This window comes from Tenrec ecaudatus, chromosome 9, assembly GCF_050624435.1.
Source record: "Tenrec ecaudatus isolate mTenEca1 chromosome 9, mTenEca1.hap1, whole genome shotgun sequence".
NCBI lineage: Eukaryota > Metazoa > Chordata > Mammalia > Afrosoricida > Tenrecidae > Tenrec > Tenrec ecaudatus.
In genome coordinates this window covers 93,612,451-93,634,833 of record NC_134538.1, presented here as the reverse complement: position 1 = coordinate 93,634,833, position 22,383 = coordinate 93,612,451, and the positions used below count along the sequence as shown (strand labels likewise).

At 38.2% G+C, this 22,383-nt stretch overlaps 1 protein-coding gene across 6 annotated transcripts in view; it reads right to left on the bottom strand.

Moving 5' to 3' along the window:
- The window catches only part of DGKB (diacylglycerol kinase beta), a 712,573-nt gene that overhangs the window by 531,805 nt on the left and 158,385 nt on the right, over positions 1–22,383 (bottom strand). For all 6 annotated transcript variants that reach the window (XM_075558344.1, XM_075558345.1, XM_075558348.1 and 3 more), the window contains 3 exons: positions 21,097–21,185; positions 20,896–21,012; positions 11,072–11,170 (listed from right to left, as the gene is read on the bottom strand). In XM_075558344.1, the coding sequence (XP_075414459.1) occupies positions 11,072–11,170; positions 20,896–21,012; positions 21,097–21,185 (305 nt within the window). The remainder of the gene's footprint in view (positions 1–11,071; positions 11,171–20,895; positions 21,013–21,096; positions 21,186–22,383) is intronic.

Here is a 22,383-nt window from a genome sequence, read left to right as displayed (position 1 = left end):
CTAACAAGCTTCATTATGTATCAAGTGAGGATGGTTGTTAACTTTATTCTATAAGTTAATTTAAGGTAATATAGGACAGAAGAAGAAGAAGAAGAAGAAGAAGAAGAAGAAGAAGAAGAAGAAGAAGAAGAAGAAGAAGAAGAAGAAGAAGACGGCATCAGTAGGAACACTTAGTTGATCCAAAAAGATAAAATGCAAGAAAGATTTGTTTTACATCGTATCACTTCCTGCCAATGAATACTACTTTGACTGTATTTTCTCATGATGCTATGTTGAAGCTTAACATTTAGATACATATCATAGAAAATGCTTAATTAAATTTATTATAAAAGTAATTTTGTTTTTAATTTTAGAAATCATACTAAAATTGTGTTCCTGCTTTGGGAACATGTTTATGGTTGAATACAAACTAAACAGTTGAGCACTCGTTCATCAGTAGAGCAAAATAAATAACAGTACGAGAAAAGTGATCCTCTGTAATAGTGACAGGTGTGTAGCAAAAGTAACCATTCTTCATAATATGTCTATTAAAGTGGTGTGTATAATAACAATATAATATATGGGAAACAAACTAGCTAGGGGGGCTGATTCTATTTAGTTATTGGTATATAACAGTCATTAATAATTTTGAAAAATATAAAGAAATACATGATCATTTAATGATATCAGTTTAAGTGTTAATATAATATGCCACTTGAATATTCTGTTTAATTACAAGCATATATAAAAGTATACTTTTAAAAGTATAATAAAAAGGTAGCATTGATAGTGATTCTGTTTCCATATTAATAGTGTTTTTCTACGTATAACTGTAGGGTTAAGTTTATGTTTCCCTTAGTTTTATATTTTGCAACAATTTTCAATTTTTCTTTAATGAACTTATGTAGTTGCACTACAGCTAAAAGCCTAAACTCAGGTTTCCAATTATGCACAGTCTATTGTGAAGACACCTAGGGACCCTATCGGCTGGTGTGGAAATTCCGCACAGAGTTTCTAATACTGTCATCTCTCCCCAAGCGCACTGTCCATCCTTCTGCAGCTAAGCTGAGGGGGTCAAAGACGCGCCTTTCAGTTAGCACCTAGAGCTTCCCCTCAGTACCACCAGGGCTCCTTTTTCGAATCCAAATAGAATGATCAGCATGACAATATTACTAGATTATTTAACAGAGCATTTCTCTGTGGCAGGTATGATTCTAAGCAATGAATGGTTCATGAATTCATTGCATTGTATTTTACAAATGGAACAAAGAGGAACAAAGTGCTTAATGACTTGCCTCAAACCACAAAACTAATGAGACCTTCAGTATTCAAACGCAGCACCAAATTATCAAACAGCCTTCTGAAGGAGGTCAACCACTGTACTCTCAGCAGATAATAATTTATTATAATCCACAGCTAGACATCCCAAACCTTAGAGTTTTCCATTGTTTTAAGTATTCTGCTAGCTAAATAATGTCATCTACTGAGATTTTGATGTGTGCTTTCCTCACGAGTGTGGCTGATCATACACATCTTAATAAGCCATTGGTATATCATGTACAGGTCTGTTTATATCCTTTTTGTTCTCATGTGAACTGGATCATTTGTTTGCTTGCTTTTTGCTTATAGAAGGGAGACTCCGGATAGGGCAAGATAAGACAAAATAATAATCTAGAAATTATCAAGGGCTCTTGAGGGAGGGGGAGCGGGGAGGGAGGGGAAATAAAAGAGGACCTGATGCAAAGGGCTTAAGTGGAGAGCAAATGCTTTGAAAATGATTAAGGCAAAGAGTGTACAGATGTGCTGTATACAATTGATGTATGTATATGTATGGATTGTGATAAGAGTTGTATGAGCCCCTAATAAAATATTTTTAAAAAAAGAATTTGTTTTATATTCTAGACGCAAGTCATCGGACTCCATTCTAGAATCCTTTGGAGAAAGGTGCTCGCACACAGGTCCAGAGTTGATGCTAAAACCTGAGGCGCAGGGCTGTTTTCAGGTGGCGTCGCGGGCTAGCCAGGGAGCTACTGAGCAGAGGCTCAGTGGTTCCAACCTCTCCATCTCCCTGTGAAAGATAGATTGAAAAAGCTAAGAGCTTGCAGGGAGAGTTCTGCTCTGTCCTACGGGGTCAGTGAGGTTGATATTTGATGATCGTATCCAGTTGCTTATACCAATTGCTTTCTCCTGAAAACCCTTCTACATCTCCTGCCTTTGTAAAACTTCTCATTGGCCTTCTTTCATATCCCTAGGCACAATAAACAATCACTTCCCTCTCTTTGTCATTGCCAGTCTCCTCAGAGCGCTCATGAAAAGAGGCAATCCTATTCCGGTGCTAGATGGATAGTTGTCATGAAAAATCTACTGTCTGTTCATCAAAAACAATCCTCCATCCCCTAAATTGAATCTGGTATCGTGTAAGGCTCAAAGACTCAAATAGCTACCCTTCTATGCAGAGAGAGGACACCTATTCTGCATTCCTTATTGCTATATACAACACCCAATCCAGCAGGCTCCCACAATTAGCCTGCACGGTTTTACATTCAATGTTGACGAACCTGCCCAGTAATCCATCCTCAAAATTGTTAACAGCCTAACCTTTACGGATCTGCCCCTGCACACCACTTAGCCTCTCCGGTCTAGGGCCACACAGTAAGCCTAGAGATTATCTCTGGAGGTCTTCTGAAACAACACCAAAGACTGCTGTGCCCCTCCCTGCTCCAGCTCTTTGTAAAGAAGCTGGGGTCTTTTGTTGTCGACCTGTTCCCATTTTCTAGGAGACTGGGGAAGAACAGCTAAGAGCAGGCGGCAGTCGTTCTTAGGGCACAGCGGCCTGAGCAACGGAGGCGGAGCACTTGCAGGCGGAGCATCCTGATTGCCAGGGGGAAGGACTGAATCAGGCCACAGGACAGCTGCACACTGCACCACAGACTCAGTCTGTGTAGTGCTAAATTCAGGGGTGGAGATAGTTCAAGGCCCTGAAGTCCTTCCTTGGTTACAACCTCCCTCAGTGCCCTGCTTTTGTTTTCAATCTCTCAAATCTCTGAAGAAGTAGATATCAAGATCTCCCAGAAGAGAATATCTGCAGGCTCATCGGTCCAGCAACCCAAACCCAAATGAGCTTGCTTCATGTTGCATGAGATGGCCAAGTCCACATGGTACAGAGGAGAATCTGTGCCACCCAGAAGAGTGGTAGGTAAGACATTGCTGTGGGACGTGGTAGCCAGGCTGTGATTATTAACCATCAGAAGCAGTGGCCCCGAGAAGGCTGCCTGGACCTAGAGTGTGAGAGTTCCCGATGTAAGGCATCCAGGGCGCCCTGTGACCGCAGCCACTTGAGCTCAGCCTCTGGCCAGCCCTCCTGAATGGTACGGCATTGACATCCACGAGATTCGCAGTGGCAGCAGTGGCTCCAGCTGCCAACAGAAGCTTCAATCTTAACGGGAGCAGAAAGCCTCGTTGTCCCACAGCGTGGCCAACTGCCATCGAGTCAAAGATGATTCACAGGACAAAGATGTACAGGACAGCTTCCCCAGACTTCTTCCAGGAGGGGAAGTCTCTGTTTCCTGTAGAGTGACTAGCGGTTTCCAGTTCCTAAGCTGGCACTTAGCGGGCCCATGGGTCCCACGACTCCGCAAGGGCTCCTTCCCAGAGCAGCTCCTGGTTTCACTCACTCACTGCGCCTTCAGGGAAAGCTTATGGGGACAACGGGACTGTGATGCAGGGCCACTATGAGCTGGAAGGCAATGGATTTACTTTTTGTCTGTTTTTTCTACAATTTCTCCCGCAGTTCCCTCATTTCCTTATTTGTTGTTTTCCTCCTTCAGCCAACAATCCCACGGTGCTTATCTCTGCTCCCTGCTTTACACTTACCTCACAGGGTCATCAGAAGCTAAGACACAAACCTGATTAAACGCCCTCATATTAGGAACGAAGGAAGCACGGCTCTTTGACAAGTTGGTGTCTGCACGGTCTCGCATGGTGTCCAGCTACCTCTCTGGTGTCTGCTCTCTACATAGCCTGTAACCAGCTGTTTACAGTCTCAAGATTATGTTATGGACTCTCTTGACTCTGTCTATGCATATTCTACACATGCCTGTGAAATCTCTACTTCTTCTCAAGACTGAGCTCGGCTATCATCTATTCAAAAAACTTCAATTTATCCCTTGACTCACTCTGTATAGTTTAACTTTTCCTCTTCTGGTACATGCACAAGTATTATTTTTCACAAAATAATATGTTTCTGCCTTCTTCCCTTGTCCAATAAACTCTATATTGCAGAAAATAACTGTTCTTATTTTCAATTTTAGCCTCAGTGACTTTAATAAAAGCCAATTTCAAGAAGAAAAAAAGTAGAAGAATGAAGAAGGAAATACAAGAGAAACCTGTCACTGTAGCTATAGTGTGTAAAATAATGCACATTGTAATTGCTAAGATAAATTATACACATGAGTAATAACAGTATGTAAACAGAGGATACTCATCTGTAATCGAAATTCAATGTAAAATAATCAACATATTACTTAACATTATACCAAGCCTGTTTTGGTTTCATAAATATGTATATGCAAAGAAAAATTGACTTTATAATTAATTCTGTATTTAGAGAGTAGGAACTTTGCTTTTACATAATAATGTAAAATCATCTTACATAGTAAAATCTAAATTAAATCATAGAACTAAATATAATAGAAATGATTTTAATGATGATCTGCTTCCTTTCCTTGTTCAAATATAAATTTCAAAATAGTATGTTTTAAATGAGACATCTCATCTTATTTTATTGTGATGGCAAAATTGATTAAAATCTCTCTTTGAAGACTCATAAGATCATGTTTACTTCTATGGAACCAGTTTGTCTGACTAAAAGAATGACAACTTTAACAAAAGTAATTTATGTTAGACTATAACATAGTTCTAAAGAAATTGATCACTATGTAGCTTCATCTACGAGATTAAGAATAAAAGGGACACTGTATAGTCTATTTTAGTGATTTCCTTGACCTAACAAACTTATGTGCTATAAAAACTCATTTTAAAAAGTACTAAATTATAGCATTACTGTGGAAGGAAATGTAGGAATAAAGTTGTAATAAAGTTAAATACTATGCATAGACATAAAGACCACATATCCTGGCATGATAATAACAAAAAATGGGTATAAATTTTATCAAAAGCTTCCTTAAGACAGAAAGAAAAATATGCCATTAATTATGATGAGAGTTGTACAAGCCCCGAATAAAATGATTTTTAAAATATTCCATTAGTAGGACTCAAAGTCCGGGGTGAGTGGTTTGGAAAGAGGGAACTGATTACATACAAGGATCTACGTGTGACCTCCTCCCTGGGGACCGAACAACAGAAAAGGGGGTGAAGGGAGATTACGGATAGGGCAAGATATGACAAAATAATAATCTATAAATTATCAAGGGTTCATGAGGGAGAGGGAGCGGGGAGGGAAGGGGAAACAAAGGAGGACCTGATGCAAAGGGCTTAAGTGGAGAGCAAATGCTTTGGAAATTATTAGAGCAAAGAATGTACAGATATGCTTTATACAATTGATGTATGTATATGTATGGACTGTGATAAGAGTTGTATGAGCCCCTAATAAAATGTTTTTAAAAAACAACAACAAAAAAACAAATAATGAACAGAACTGAGAAAGATTTCTGCCAGGTAATGGAAGACATAATCAATCGTATTCATACTTTTTTTTACAACTTGATGAAAGAAATTTAGTACTATCAAATTTCTAAGGCTTAAAACATCAGGATTAAAGCTGACTTGGACCAGGAGAACAATTTAGAAACCGAAGTGTGGCTTGCTGCATGCTCATTGGGTCATGTTTTATATAAATTTATTTCAATTTCTTGAAATCTCTTTTGGCTTAATATTATAAATAGACTGTAGTGTATAATATGTAGCACGAACAAATAATATAGTTTTTACAATGAGAGGTCTTATAGAAGCACATCTTTCTGGTAAACCATGGAGAAGAGTTAATTCTGGGAGAAAAGTGCAAGGGTATTCTCCCATGAGAATGAAAACACATGCTATACAGATGAAAACACATGCTATACACCCGATGGTGGTGATGATTCTACAAGCCTTTTAATGTAATTGAATAACTGGATTCCATGATAGGTAAACTATATGCTAATAGATCTGTGATGAGTAAAAGATGGTCTTTATCTCCTTTTATTAAAAGAAATATAAATTATAGCCTAGAAAGATCTCTGATTGTCAAATAGGATTGCTATATATTGAAATTGATTCAACAGTTTCTGAAAGCACTTTTTGGTGTGATTAAGTGGCTTATCAAGTCCTGACTATATGGCAGGTTTCAAAAAAGTTTGTGAAAACAAACAACAACAACAAAAGCACTGTTATTTTTTAATTGCATTTGTCCATGATCTTTTTAAAGCCCCTTCATATGTGGGTAACCTTCAGCCAGCATGTGCTGCGAATGCGCTGAATGAAGATTTGAAGTCATCCACCTTTGCAAATAGCTCTCCATTCCCTTCAATAATATCTAAACTTGAATTCGATTGGGAAAAGCTTCCATGTACAAATTAGACTTAACTCAAAATGTTCATGAATAACACGTAATAAAAATAACCCACATTGTGTTAAATAATTTGCTTTCTTGATCTCCAAACTATGAACGTTGACCTTTTAACTGCAGAAAATAATCACTGTTCCTTATGTAGGATCGTTTGGTGATTTTTTTTTACAGCGATAGAAAAAGATCGTTTGGGAGAAAGTGGCTATTTTAATTTAACAATAGTTTATTACTTTAATCTATTTTTATGATGATAGCCAAATCAAGATCAATCACCAGTGACATTTACTATAAATGTGCATGATTGAAGGAGAGAAGTTCCTTACCTTGTTAATTTGCATAGCAGATGAATATATATTAAATATATCTCAATCAATATATTAAGTAATGCATTATTAATATATTAAAGAATGTGTTCATAAAGCAATATTAGTTTATTTTAATTATGTATTAATTAATGATTGTGTCTTCTTTAATTAATTTAATATTAAAACAAATAGTGGGAAGACAAAGAGGCCTTAAAAGGGATACAGAAATCTATATGTGTATATATATGTGTATATATATATCACAAAACTTTTCCGATATATCAGAAAAATGTTGCTATGAATCTTGAAGTATGTTATTAAGATGAAGAGTGTGTAAGTGTCCACCAGGAACTAGGAATCTATATTGAGTTTATACAGATCATTCAATAACCAATATTGAACTACAGAGCTAAAGGCTATAGGGTTAACAAATAAACAATAAAAGGTGGATAGGTGAAGTTCTTTTCATATTTTATAAAACATAACTAAATTGAGACTGCACCCCAACTGTTCCTCTTAAGAGAATTTTAACATGAGAAATGACACCTATAATTCTTTTTTTAATACATTTTATTAGGGACTCATACAACTTTTATCACAATACATACATACTTCAGTTGTGTAAAGCACATCTGTACATTCTTTACCATCATCATTTTCAAAGCATTTGCTCTCCACTTATACCCTTTGTATCAGGTCCTCTGCTATCCTCTCCCTCATGAGCCCTTGATAATTTATAAATTATTATTTTGTCATATCTTGCCCTGTCCGACCTTTGCCCCTTTTCTGTTTTCTGTCCCCCAGGGAGAAGGTCACTTGTAGATCCTTGTAATCGGTTCCCTCTTTCTAGCTCACTCACACTCTACCCTCCCAGTATCGCCCCTCACACCCCTGGTCCTGAAGGTATCATCCACCTGGACTCCCTGTGCCTCCAGCTCCTATCTGCACCAGTGTACATCCTCTGCTCTATCCATACTTGCAAGATAGAATTCGGATAATGGTAGTTGGGGTGGCAGGGAGGAAGCATTTAGGAACTGGGGGAAAGCTGTATTCTTCATCGGTGCTACGTCGCACCCTGACTGACTCGTCTCCTCCCCTAGAGACACTTATAATTCTTACGAAAGGAACTATATTGAAGAGCAAAAGACAAAGTAAGATCCTATTTGTTGTAAGGAAGAATTATTTTCTTCTAACAAATGATTAAAATCTAATCAGTTGTGTGAAATTATCCTCAGGAAGTTAATAAGAGCATAGATCAAATTGAGTTTCAGGTTCTAGCAGCTAGAGCAGAATTTCAACAATATTATTACTATGAATGGAATAATGTTATATATTTTTTGACTTAGGTAATGGCTACAATACTCAATCCACTATATAAAAAGTATAATATACAGTACAGGAAAGTAATCATCAATTTTGACTTAAAAGAAAACAGTTGGGTAATCTATGCATTTTAATTACAAATGAGATAATTCCTCCTTCTGGTTAAATCATCTAAAAAATTCCTCCTAACTAAAGAAAAAGGCAAAAAACTTCATGTTACCAAAATTTCCCTGTCAACTGGAGCCCTATAGCATTGTTGACTTTCTCCTAGTATCTGTCCCTCGGCTCACCCAGGTCCATTCATCCTGGCAATGCCCTACAGACATGTTAGTATTCTCCCATCTCAGATACCATGCACCTTCTAGTTCATCTGTGCATAAAGTACTTTGCCCAGGTGGCCATGTGGTTCCTTACATGCATTCTTCAACTCTTCACTCAACTATCTCGTTGACTAATTTGTTTTACACTTTCTTGAACATTTTGTTTTATAATTACATCCCGGCATTTAATTATTTCTTAGAATTTTTAAGCAACAGCGGTGGCATTGTGGGTGAGCACTGGGCTAAGCACCATAAGGTTGGTGGCACAAAACCACCAGACACTCTGTGGAAAACATATGAGAATGGCTGCCCTTGGAGTGATTTGCAGCCTCGGAAATCCCATAGATGAGCACTGTGCGTCAGATCCACTCAAGAACAGTGAGGGTTCTTGTCTTTCCCTTCTTTTCATTCATTTCCCGGCTGTTATTTTCCAAAGAATTTTCTTTTAAAACATTGCCAGCATTATATACAAAGTGAAAAATATTTACTTGTTTATATGGTTGATCATCCATTTGTCCCCACTTAAATGTAAATGCTACGAAAGCAAATATTTGCTGTCCTGTTGTTGATATTTGCACACTTAAAATAGTTTTGCTTTTTTACAGAATAGACACCTAGTTTGAGTGAATGATGAATTCTTATGCTAAAACAGCCATAGTGAAACTATATGCTCAATAAATACTAGTTATCACAACATGTGACTCTAAGTTGGAATTCAAAATAGGAAGATGAGTTCAATGTTTACATGGTAATAGATTCATCTAAGTAAAACAGACCTTACTGAGAAGACTACTTAGAGTTGAAAGATGTTACATGTGAGGCTAAAACACAGGTAAGTTCTAACCTAAAGCAGGCTGGATAGTATAGCTCAAGAAAACCCAGAAAGCAAAGATCCAGAGACATATTGCAAGAAGGACTATGAACCTATGGTAAAGTGGAAATCAGTAAAGACAGTTCTTTTAAAAGAACGAAATGGCCAAGAGTATTAAATACTTCAGGGCAGCGAGTACTGAAGGGATGGTCAAGGAGCAAATGGTTCGTACAACTCATGATAGAAATCCTAGGAGGGTGTGTTCATTGAAAATAAACTTTAGAATCAAAACATCTCATTATAGCAATGACAGGGGTTGCAAGACTGTGAGAAGATAAACATATTCATGTTGAACTTTATATATCATCACTGCTTCTCTCAAAGAATGAATAGGCAGTGCAAGAAGTGTAACCAGTCTCTTGCTGGACTTTAGATGGCCATATGCTGACACAGTACAGTCAGCGAACAGTCCCAGCCCTACTGGATGAAAAAGGCGTTAGAAAGGCAATTGAGCAGTGGAATAAACTTCTTCCCGGGGCTGAAAGATAGATCAAGGAAACATTTAAGCCAATATAATTAGTGTATTTAAACAAGAATGAAGATAATAGAAATGTATTAGACATCCCGGCTATTTAAAATATAATTATAAAAAATAAAAAGAACACCAAATTAATCTAAAATGTAAAGTACTTTTATATGGTCCTCATTACTTTAATTAGTCTTAATTGCTACAGAATGTCCCATAAATATTATATTAAAAAAGGAAATTTATAATTAGTGATTGTTATCTCAACAAGATGGAGACATTTTATTTTTCTCTGCTTTTGTAGTTTGAGAGTATGAAAGAGCTTTAAATTTTTTTTTGTTAAATAAAGGCATTTAAAACACAACCAGTATTCTACAGATAATTACAAAATGAATCATAAGTGGGTGTAAATTGAGTAATTTGATTAATTTCTATGTTGACCTTTAGAAAAGTATTTGTCTAGCATTTCTTAGTTGTATTTTTATTATATCAAGATGAAGTTTCACTCATTTAATTTTCATGGTGTTTTTTTAATTGAGAAGAGCATTACAGATGTAAGATTAGTTTGCTTTTTAAAACTATTTCATGTTAGAAAAATATTTTTTTGGATTTTATAATGTAATATTAATACTGCCTTTAAATACAAACCTCTCACTCTAGTTTGTTCATTCAGAGTTGACTTTCTTATGTGTTATTCACTGCTATATTTATTGAGTTAAGTAATTATTTTGCAGGTAATTAAATTTATTGTTCACTTATAAACAATAAACTAAACCTAATGGCAGTGTGTAGCTTTCATCTTGGTTTGTGTCATCATTCTAGGGAGCCTCTGACCTAGATGAGAGACCTGAACTTTGCAGATATATAATCTGCATCTCCAGCAAATTTGTCTATAAGAATAACTTCATTATTCTGGGAAGCTAGATCTATAAAATATGTAAAATGTAGAAGTAGTCTGCCTGTACAGTTTCTGGTAAGTACAGCAGGTCTAAGTGATAAAACCTGAGCCAGCTTTAGTTACAGAATACCTTAGAAAAAAAGCTTATGATATGGAGGAAAAAGGAGATGCAGTGAAAAACACGTAGTTCTTCCTCTAAAGGGATGAAGTAGTTTAAATCTATCCCGTTTCTGCCTTGATTAATGAAACATTAGGCGTCTGAAAGCATTTAGCGGTGGTCTCATCTACCTGGTTAGTTAAAGTGGTCCAGAGCTGTAGCAGAAATATGAGAGGAGGAAACTCACCAGTACCACTGGACAGATGGTGGTGGGGGGTAAAATGTGGTCTTTCAAAGGTCCACAGTCACATTCTGGCTTTAGGTGAGAAGCGCATTTATTGTGCAGCTAAAGAGGGGAAAAGGAGATGGCGTCAGATGCTGCCTGGCAACAGTGAACATTACACAGATGATGTTTCAACCGAGAACCCGAAAACACTTCAAAAATACCTTTAAAAACTACAAAAAATAAATAAACAAGTCCTAGACTCAGATTACATTTCCCCTCAGGTATCTACCGCTATTAAGACATTTAGCAATTTCTGTGACCTAGCATAATATTCCCTAATCGTCAGAAATACTTATATTAAAAGTGCACTACATGTTTTACACTGAGAAGCCTGGTTTCTTGAACAAACACAAATAATTGTCCATCACATTCATTCTGTGCTGATCTGCCACTGTCATCATCTTGAAACCATGGTGCAGTGTCGATTTTTTTTTTGACCCTCCTGGTTTCTCAAAGTCGTTCCAAAGTGCACCACTCAGTATGGGGCATAATTGATCCCATCATTAGTTTTACTCCGTAATTCAATATGTAAATGAAACCAGAGATTTGTCTCAGTGGGAACAGGATATAAACATAAGATGATTATGATTATAAAATTTTATCTTTATATTGTATTTCTCAGCTCTACGTTGTTAGTGCGTAATCATACAGAGTGCTATTTAGTTTTCCTCGTGTACGAATTGAAGATGACATTTTTTTCAATGTGGACAACATGTTTAAATTAAAGCATTACGATGTGGGCTATGAAATAGTGACATGTAAAAACCACAACCGTAGATGTTATCAAAATCACAGATTTGATAAAATAATACTTTGTTTAAAGGCATCTAGGGGTTCCTCTCTCCCTGTTTCATATTAATTTATTTATGAAACTTACACTACACACTTATCTTTGAGATAAAGCAGAAAAGAACTTTCAATTCTGCACAGCATACTGCACCTTTTAAGCCGTGGTTACGTAAATTTCAGTAGTAAATGTACTTCTAAGCAGTTAATTAGCAACTAAAAATGGTAGCATAATATGTGGTGATTTAATGTTGGTGATAGAACTATATTGAAGAAGCATTTCTGTGGTTCTAGAATATAACCTTTTCACACGAATTTCCTGCCTTTAGTATAAACCTAAGAACTAAGGCCACTTGGTTCTCTAAATCATGTAAAATAAGTCACATTACATGAAATATCTTTACTAATTCTCCATAATTAGCAGCTCTGCTTCTTGGTAGCACGTAAACTTCCCTATTAAAAAAATGACTTCATCTTCTTATGATGCACTGCTGGTGCCTGACAAGAGACAAGAGGTGTTGAAGAAGAAAGACATAGTCGAAGCCACATGTATGAAAGAACTACATAAAATAACACTGTGATTTGGCAAATTGAAATGCATAGCTTCCTCGAAATAATATTAGACAATAGTTTAAATAGAATATATTAGTTTAACTTAATACATTTTACTAAAGCAAACCATAGTCATGTATATCTGGGTTCAGAAATAATAGACTGCTGGGTACCATGAAAACGGATTAAACGAAAGGCTTCCCTGTACCACGGTCATCACAGAGAAAGCGGCTTTTGCTCTTTAATTTTGAACAACTGCTTTAAAAGCGAACCTACACACGCTCAGATAACTCCGCAAACAGCAAGGTCCAAGATAAAGACGCCGTGTGTGTAAAGTGAGATGCATCCTGGAAAGACTCACCTAGGACTCTGAGGGACAGGGACAGGGCACCTGTGTCTGAAGCCAGCAGTGAGCGTACGCATGTAGGCTCAGGACTGATCCACAGGGCGGAAGGCCACACGTGCCTCCAGCCTTTCGTCCATTGTGCTCCTAAAGGCACTCGTTGATACTGTGAGGGATTACTGACCTCTCTTTCAAGGTGTAAAAAGAGTTGGGAAAAAAATGACAACAGAATTTTGTCTTTCAGGTTAGATTTCCTCCCCAAATTGAAAAACTAAGGACTCAAGGGGAATTGCAAGTGGATGAGAAGCTGAGGGGTTAATCCTTCATATTTGGGTCTGAAAGCTCAATAACAAAGGTATTAGCAAATGACTCCCCGAAACATGGGCCCATACATTGCTAAACAAAGCCTGTATTGGATTTTAAAGTTTAATATCCACTGTGGCCTATATTTATGAGCAATGGATAAGCAGGTGCAGAGGAGAAACCTGCAGGAACATAAACCTGGTGGGTTCCCTAAGAATGTTGCTAACCAGAACCCAGTGTCTCACAGGGTCTAAGGAAATGCCTCCTAATCAACATAGCTGCATGAGTTAATTTTATGCAATACTACCTTGATTTAGTCTGAATTCTGGTCATCAAGAATAACATTGTCGGGCGATCTGACCCCACCACATGGGGGAAACACTATGGGCATGCAACAGAGCAGCAAGGGAAGCAAAGCAATGAAGGCCCAGGGAACCCCAAAAACAGACTCCGCCAACATGAAAACACTCCTTAAAAGTCAACAAATACCTGGGACTATGTATAGGCTTTTCTTATCTTTTGTCACTTGTTGCTGTTATTGTTTTCTTTTGCTTTGTCTTGTTTTTGTGTTTATTATTGTCTCTGCATGTCTCTCTAGATGAGCTAGGAAGGATAAACAATCCAGATGAGAAAACAACAGGACCGACGGATCAAAAATCCATGGTGAGGAGGGTATAAGATGATGAGTTGGGCTTGATCAAGGGTGTATCTGAAACGAATTACTGAAACCCAAAGGAAGGCCAGCCATGATAGTGGGACAAGAGGAAAGGTAAAGGAAATAGAGGAAAGAACTTGGAGAGAAAGGACATTTGCAGAGGTCTAAATGCAGGCACATACATATGTAACTATATTTATTTTCATATAATGATAGGGAAATAGATCTATGCACATATATTTATATGTTAAGTATTCAGGTAGTGGATGGACATTTAGCCTCTACTCAAGCACTCCCTCAATGCAAGAACACATAGTTCTAATAACCTGGCATTCTGTGATGCTCACCTTCCCTACACAATCGCTGAAGACAAAATGGGTACATAAGCAAACGCGGTGAAGAAAGCTGATAATGCCCAGCTATCAAAAGATAGAGGGTGTGGAGTCTTAAAGGCTTGAAGATAAACAAGTGGCCATCTAGCCGAGAAGCAACAAAGCCCATGTGGAAGATGCACACCAGCCTGTATGATCACAAGGTGTCAATGGAATCAAGTAGCAGGCATTAGAGACCCAGAACAAAAATCATATCCATGTGAATGAGGGGAAGGGTAGAGTGGAGACCCCAAGCCCATCTGTAGACAATTGGACATCTCCTTACAGAAGGGTCACAAGAGAGAGATGAGTCAGTCAGAGTTCAATATAACACTGATGAAACATACAACTTTCCTCCAGTTATTTAATGCTTCCTCCCTCCCACTAACATGACGCCAATTCTACCTTACAAATCTGGCTAGACCAGAGCAGGTACACTGGTACAGATAAGAGGTCGCAACACAAGGAATCCAGGACAGATAAACCCCTCAGGACCAACAATGAGAATAGCCATCCCAGGAGGGTAAGCGGAAAGTGGGGGGAGGAAGGGAAAACTGATCACAACAATCTACCTATAACCCCCTCTCATGGGGATGGACAACAGAAAAGTGGGTGAAGGGAGACAGAGGTCAGTTTAAGACATGAAAAAAATTAGTGAATTATCAATGGTTCATGATGGAGGGAGAGTGGGAGAGGAGGGAAATGAGCTGATACAAGGGTCCAGTAGAAGAAAATATTATGAAAATGATGATAGAAACATATGCACAAATGTGCTTGACACAATGGATGTATGTGTGGATTGTGATAAAACCTATAAGAACTCCCAATAAAATGATTTCAAGAGCTGTGTCATTGTTTGGTAGTATGCGTGTCAAAGCTGAGGGCACTGCTCCTCATGGATCTGCAATGGCGCCCCGTAATGTGAATAGGAACTGCTGGGTATACGACAACGTGCTTAGACTTTCCATCCTGCGATGTTATGGACTAGTGTTTAGGAGGAGGACCCCTGAGGCATAGGAGACTAAATGAGGAGCCGCTAACCACAAGACCAGCAGCTCACCACTGCCATCTGCTTCCTCTTTCCATAAAGAATTATTGTCTCCATTCTCACAGGGGACCTTCTCCCCGGTCCTAAGGGGTGGCTATGAGTTGGAATCAACTTCAGGCCAGTGAGTCTTGAGTACATACGAAAATATATGGTCAAGTTCTTCGCAACGTAAACCTAATATGAAGACTAATAATTACTTTAAACAAAACCAGTTTCAAAGTCACACAAATGTCCTTATCAAGAATAGAAATAAATTCAACATTCATGAATAATGCCTGCCTCTTCAGTATAACGAAGCACTCTAGAAAGAATGTGTTATCTATTTTCCCCAATACTTCTCTTTTTGTTAGGGATATCTTTAAATTAATTTTAAAGATGCATTCTCCCTCTAAAGAGGTAAAGAACTTAGATACTCTCAGATCATAAATTTCTTATGTGTCCAAAAACCTCCATTCACATGAAGGCATACCATTTGCTCACATGGTGGAGTGGTTTTAAGCTGTGCTGCCATCTGCAAGGTCAGAGGTTGGAAACCACTAGCTGCTGCATGGGAGAAAGACGAGCTTCCTATTCCCATAGTCACAGACCCAGACACTCACATAGCAATTCCACCCTGTCCTGTAGAATCACTATGACTTAGCACTGACTTCATAGCAGTGAGTTTTATTATAGATCTAGGATCTTTAAATTATAAGAAATAGCTTGGACTGCAAATAAATTGTAAGATTGGATATAATTTGTGGAAAATTCCATGTCCACCTAAATTAGGGCCAGATTTGTAATTGTTGGGAAAAGCTATATCAAGTTAATCAGGAAGTGAGCATGAGAGATCGAGAGGGGGTGGGGGGAGTTATGAGGATGTATATCAGAGGAAGTTGAGAAAAAAGTGTGCTTTTATGGAGAAGAAAATGTGGAATCAAAGAAGTTAAAAGTGGGAGCAATAAAGCTAACATTTTAACAAGAATTTAGAGCAAAAAGAGATGTGCAGTCATTAATTAGGGAGAATTAGGCAAGCTGGTAGGAGCACTTCAGTTTTCTGTGCATCCCACAGATATTTCTCCTGTCATTCACCAGCAAGGCATTGCCTACAGTTGGAATTTATGAAAGCATATTCTATGTCACTGAAAAGCATTAAATAACAAATGGCTTATTTTTTAATATTTAATATGAGTGACATTATATGCAATAGAAAACATAAATAATTGCCAGCTAGAAGCATAGACTAGCTTTCATCAAACCCAAGCAAAAGGTATTAAGCTCTCCTCCTGGTGATTTCTGCCTGAACAAGAACATTTTACCATGACAAGGAGCACTAGTCACGTGTTCTAAATAAAAAGTCAAGGAAGCACACCCTAGGCATAGATAAACAGGTGTGATTCATGAAATCTTAAGGATAACAAAATACACGTAACGGAGAGAAGGAACCAAGAGAGTGTCAGATGTCCGAGGGGAGTTTTCTACTATTCTATTGTTACCTAGAAATATTTAAAAGTTGTTACATTTTACAGAAGGACCTAGCACGCAGTCCTAAAAATCTAACATTCATCTGAAACATGGCAAACTAGTATGATATAAAAAAGTCTTGGGTACTAACTGCATAAAAGGTGTGAAATAGTTTATCTTAAACTAGTGGTTTTAGCTTACCTGCTTATCTGATAAAGGACGTAAGTATTTCAGAATGGTTAACGAAATAAATAGCGCATGCACTTAAAGTTCAACATGAAATAGCACAATTATTGAACACTTCTAAACCCAACATTCTGTTACAAACCTTGCAAGATTAGGGGAAAATCTGACATGAACCTGGTGTTGGGGCTGACCACCGCTAGCACTGAGGGCGGGCGGTAGCAGCATTGAGACAAAGAACCGAGAATCAGTCCTGAGCCCTTGTGTGTGAGAGAGGGGGGGTGTGCAATGAAAGGACACACGTTCTGAAAACAATAAATACAAGTGTCAGGATAAGTTTTACGAGAGATGGGAAGCTAACTTTGGTTCTTGAGATACAGTTGGAACTTAAAGAGGAGGCATTCAGTGAAATATGGTGAGCAAAATAACAGGAAGGGGTGAACGCGTCCTTCCCGAGGGAGTGCTACGCGATTTGCAGCTAGTGTAGAGGGTACGTGCAGGAAAGGGATGTTATATACAGTCATGTGCTCGGGCTCAGGTCTGGATTTTGAGGAGCTGCAAACCAGGTGGAGATGGGGGAGGCAAAGGCTGCGTGTCTGATCCCAGAACTCTGATAGGTTGCTGGAGAAGGCATATGATAACAAATGAGTATTTTCAGAAGATCGTTCTGGAGGTGGGATGCTGCCTGCATCTAGGAAAAGTACCTTCTGTTACGGAGCGAAGCCAAGAGATTCTGACTCGAGTCTAGCCAAGAGGTGCTAAGAGCTTGCACTAGGTCTGTGAATGTGGAGACAAAGACTCAAATCTGAGAGCTATTTCTGACGACAGTGTCAGAGCTCAGTGATGGGTACAAGGGACAAAGGTGAACTACAAGAGCAAAATACAGGGACTCCAAGTACTTCCAGTAACTGGACTCATGATTGAACCATGTCTGATTGAAATGAGAGCTCAACGAGCTGCTTTTAGTGATATTGATATATCACTTTCATCTAGGACATAGTGAGTTTCAGGATCATTTCATGCTGGTTGCTTTGAAAATCAGGACAAGCATACTGCTTTTACTCTGACTTAAGACTGTGCCATTTTGGATTCATCCACAGGTGAGAAAAATAGCACGGAGAGTATTCATGGTGTATCCTCAGTGAGTAAGGGCCTGGATGTTGACCACCTACATTTTATTTTACATAATTCTCACTATGTAAACTATAGAGCCCTTTTGCTATATGACGCCTAATCCTAAACACAGCTACATGGTTATTTACTCATTTAACTTGTTATTTATAATAGTCCTACAACATAGCTAGCACTAACTCCTTTTTACAAGTTGGAAAATTGCCTAAAGCAAGTTATGTGCCTGGCCCAAGCTACCACAACTAGTAATTGACCATATTAAGAAATTAGATCGGTGTGACTGTAAGATTCAAATAATTCCTCAGAGAAGTATCCAGAGAGCGGTTATGCTTTGATCTATTTTCTTTGAGAAAAATACTGAAACGAACCCACGCTTCCTTTTTTTCTACCTCTTCACTTTAATTCTTTGTGCTTTTCATTCAGAAAGGAACTGAAGAACAAATCTGAGGGTGTCTAATCTCACTAGCTCCTTACTATATTGATTTCACTTTCAGGGAAGCCTAGGGACAAACTAAAGGAAACCCAATTTGCTTACATTTAGATGATGGTAGGCAATCGTCAGTAGTCAAATTGATAGCATATAAATTTCACTAAAATTTTTATACAATAGCTCAAGAAGAAAGCTAAATTGTACGTAATTATGTAAATTTTCTGATATTAACATATAACTTGAAACAAAAATCAATATAGTGACTAATTTGGTCCTGGGATTATTTAAAATTAATACTCTGAAGTACATTGAGATTGACATTATTTATCAGAAATCAAGCCATTCTTCTAGATGTATAAAGATACTTTGTAAAAATAGTGATGCAAGCCTTATTCAAAGAGCCACATACATATTCATGGAAAGCCCGAAGCTCATAGTTCATAGTAGATAAAACTCAAGTCTGCAGAGACTTAGTCAGAGGCCAACCATTTCTGTCTGTCTTTGTCTCTCGTTCTCTTCTCACCTGATTCTTCCATAAACCTTAGTTTTGGTTTTTTTCTGATGTAAAAAAATGTAAAGATTTAACGACTTTTCCAACTTATATTGAGCTCTACTATAATGCCTAACGGAACCATGTTGATGTACCTTAATAACAACAAAATATCATGAATGCATGGTCTTTTGTTCCCTGGATTGTCAGTGGTCTGGTAAATGCCGAGGCAGTAACTCTCTCCTGTAACGGGAGGAGCCTCATTGCTCTCGGGGTATGTGGCCTCAAGACGAAGAGAAAAGGTATGGTGATGAGTGGATGGTCTGCAATCTGGACTTTGAGGCCACACGATAGGAGCCGCCTAAGGCGAGATAAACAGTTCAACAAGTGAAAGCTAACCAAGAAATCAAATGGAACATGAAAAAAACGATGGAAAGACTACGAAGATACCTTTAATACCAATAAGAAATTAGTTCAAGCAAGATGTAGTGATTGTGTGGAACGGAGAGAGTGGAAGGCATGTTTTATGGTGATTCCATTAGCAAAGGAGAAGTGGAGCCTAGTAGAAGATGTTAAAGGGTTTTAAAATACTGTACAATATTTGGAAAGATAGCAATATCACATTTTTAAAATGTTAAATTATATATTTAAAATACATTGATATTTTTAAGAAATAAAAATACCAAATAATAAACCAAAGATTTTACAAGTATATAAATACTAAGAAAATAGCTCTAAATAAAAGAATATAAATTCTGTATTCTTCTGACTTAATATCAGCTTATGTGAAATTTAAGTATTCACCAAAAGTTAAAAAAAACACAACAATAAAAGGTTCCTACCAGATCTGAAATAAAAGTTAGGTACATGTTTTATAGACTTAGCAGAATAAAATCTAACATTTTAAAAATGGGCAGGACTTGAAACAATGTGTTGGAGAAGTTCTTATGGATAATTTCAATTATATTTAGACATTTTATCATAATAACTAAACATTTCAAAAATAGGATTTTTTCATAACTCAAAAAATTTTCAAATGTATATACAACTTATCTGAGTAGCAGCTGCAAATTAATAAAGAAAATGCATTCATTTAAAAAGTACCTACACTTTGAAAGTCAGCTTGTTCTCCTTACTGCTCAATGTCTATGTGTGAATGTGCACGTTTAAGAAACAATGATGAAAACTCGGTGATGCAGCCTTGCTACTACTGACAAAGTTGTGCATGTACCTTATTCAGAGTATCCTGATTCTTGTAAAACAAGAACTCTTTTTCCGTTAGGAAATAGACTCTTTAGCTTTAGCTAGAAAAACAACCAACCAAAAAACCCTTTCCCATCAAGGTTTTGCATTACAATATCAAAAGTGGCAGTCGATGACAATGTGCATTCTAACTACTTTCTAAACATTAAAACATGGACTACTAGAAGCACCCTCTGACAACCTTATTTATTCCGGAATTTCTTTGATGCGGGCTTTGACAACTATTTAAACTAGGCAGATTCCTAACGTTTCAGGATAGACAAACTTCTCGTTTCCAGTTGCATTATCAGGACCTGTCATTAGTGTGTTTCTATCTGCATTCCGTGTCTCCTATGATTTAGCTTATGCAGTAAGTCAGTGAGATGTTGGGAAGGAGAGTACCATGAGCCTGGAAAGCATGGAGACCAACACTGTACCCAAATGGGCATGTCAGAGACGTAGGGGGAGGGAGGGAAATTCCCGATACCCAACACGGCATTCCACAGATGGGCCGGAGTTGACTCTGCATACCTTCCTGGTAATTGCTAGAGTTTCCATGAAGGAGAGTTAGAAAACTATATAAGGGTCTCGTGTCTAAGATTGCCATCAGCGGGCCATTTTGGAATCTATGGGGAGAGAAACAAACCTGCAGCATTCCCTTTGAAAAACAGATGAAACAAGAATCCCCCATTTTCGTGTTTTCTTCGTATACAAGTCGAGGAGGCCTCGTTACAAGGGCTCTCAGGAGGATATGGGACCCAAAGTCGGGAACGTGAGTCGATGCGAGTGCTTCCCCGGGATTACTCACTGTGATCTGACACCAAACACAGTGCAGTCCTGTCAGGCCCTGGTAACATTTAACCGTTTTGTGGCACTTGTCACATTTAGTCGGGCAGTTGCCTTCCACCCAGTAATGGTGCATCACCTAGAACAGAACAGCAAGGGGGTCAGAGGGAGCACCTGTACGCACCGCCCTGCCCTCCGAAAGCCCGCGGGGCCGCCCACTTACATCGGCGTTTTTCTTGGACTTCACATAGGTCTTGATGCAAGAGGGAGGCGCTCTGGCGACACAGCGCTCGTGGACCGTGTACTTGCAAACTGAAAGGAAACATGTACACAGATTCAGAGCGAATCCCCGTCCTGATTGCAATCTCATAGGAAGCAATGGCATTAACAGAAGCTCATTTCATATCCACTGCTCCCTAATCAATCCAATCAGCCACATCAAGGAAAAGTCCAAGTCGGCTGTTTTTACCACGCAATACAAAAGGCCAATTAGCACAGGAAATATTATGCATGTGAAAAACCAAGACTCCTCTATCATGGCATAGCAGGAAGTGCTTAATTAAATCAGCCCTCACTCAAATTTTTCACAATAATTCCCAGATGACAAAAATATTAAAGACAAATTGATGACTGCCAAATGGCTTAGTGTCATTTGCTCAAAAGAAGAGATAGACATTTTACAAAGTATAGGCATGAGGGCAGCTGGCGGCCTGGGAATAGAAGCCCCCGAGTTGATGTTATGTTGTCTATTGATTTATCTCAACCTTCAATGGCTGATTAGTCTCTTTCCAGAGACTAGAATGTGTCATGCACTGCAGGCACACTGGCCGTCACAGTACTGCTGGTCTGACAGGAAGCACTTTTCCCAGGCAACACATGGCATCTACGAGAAAGGCTACACCAGGGGAAAGCGGAAACCTGCTAGGGGAAGAGGATTCAAATGTTGCCTAATAGATTGAGCTGCAGACAAGTGCTAAGCCTGCACCCTGTGAAAGACAGAGAAGTATGGAAGAAGAAATGCAAGGCAGTCCCACAAAGTTCCGACTCTTGCAGGTTTCACAGCACATTCAAAACTTGACATATATGGGCAGATACACACATATGCACTTATGCAAGCATATACATGGGTATGTGTATGCACAGGTGAGTATACGTATATATGTATGTGTATTTATATGAAACCAACTTGTGTACATAACACCAAAAACTCAAACCCATTGTCATCGAGTCAATTTCAACTCATAGCCACTCTATGTAGAGTGTTCAAGGTTGTAAACCTTTACGGAACAAACAGCATCATTTTTCTCCCTTAAAGTGGCTGGTGGTGTTGAACTATCATTTGGTGATTAGCAATCCAGCACTCACCCCACAGATCCGCCGAAGCATACTCCAGATAGATGATAGATAGCTAGATAATCATTAAACGGACCTAAGATAGTCAATATCTATATATATACCGATCTATTATCTATCTATGTATAAAGCATGTAATAGATAAAATATTCCATTA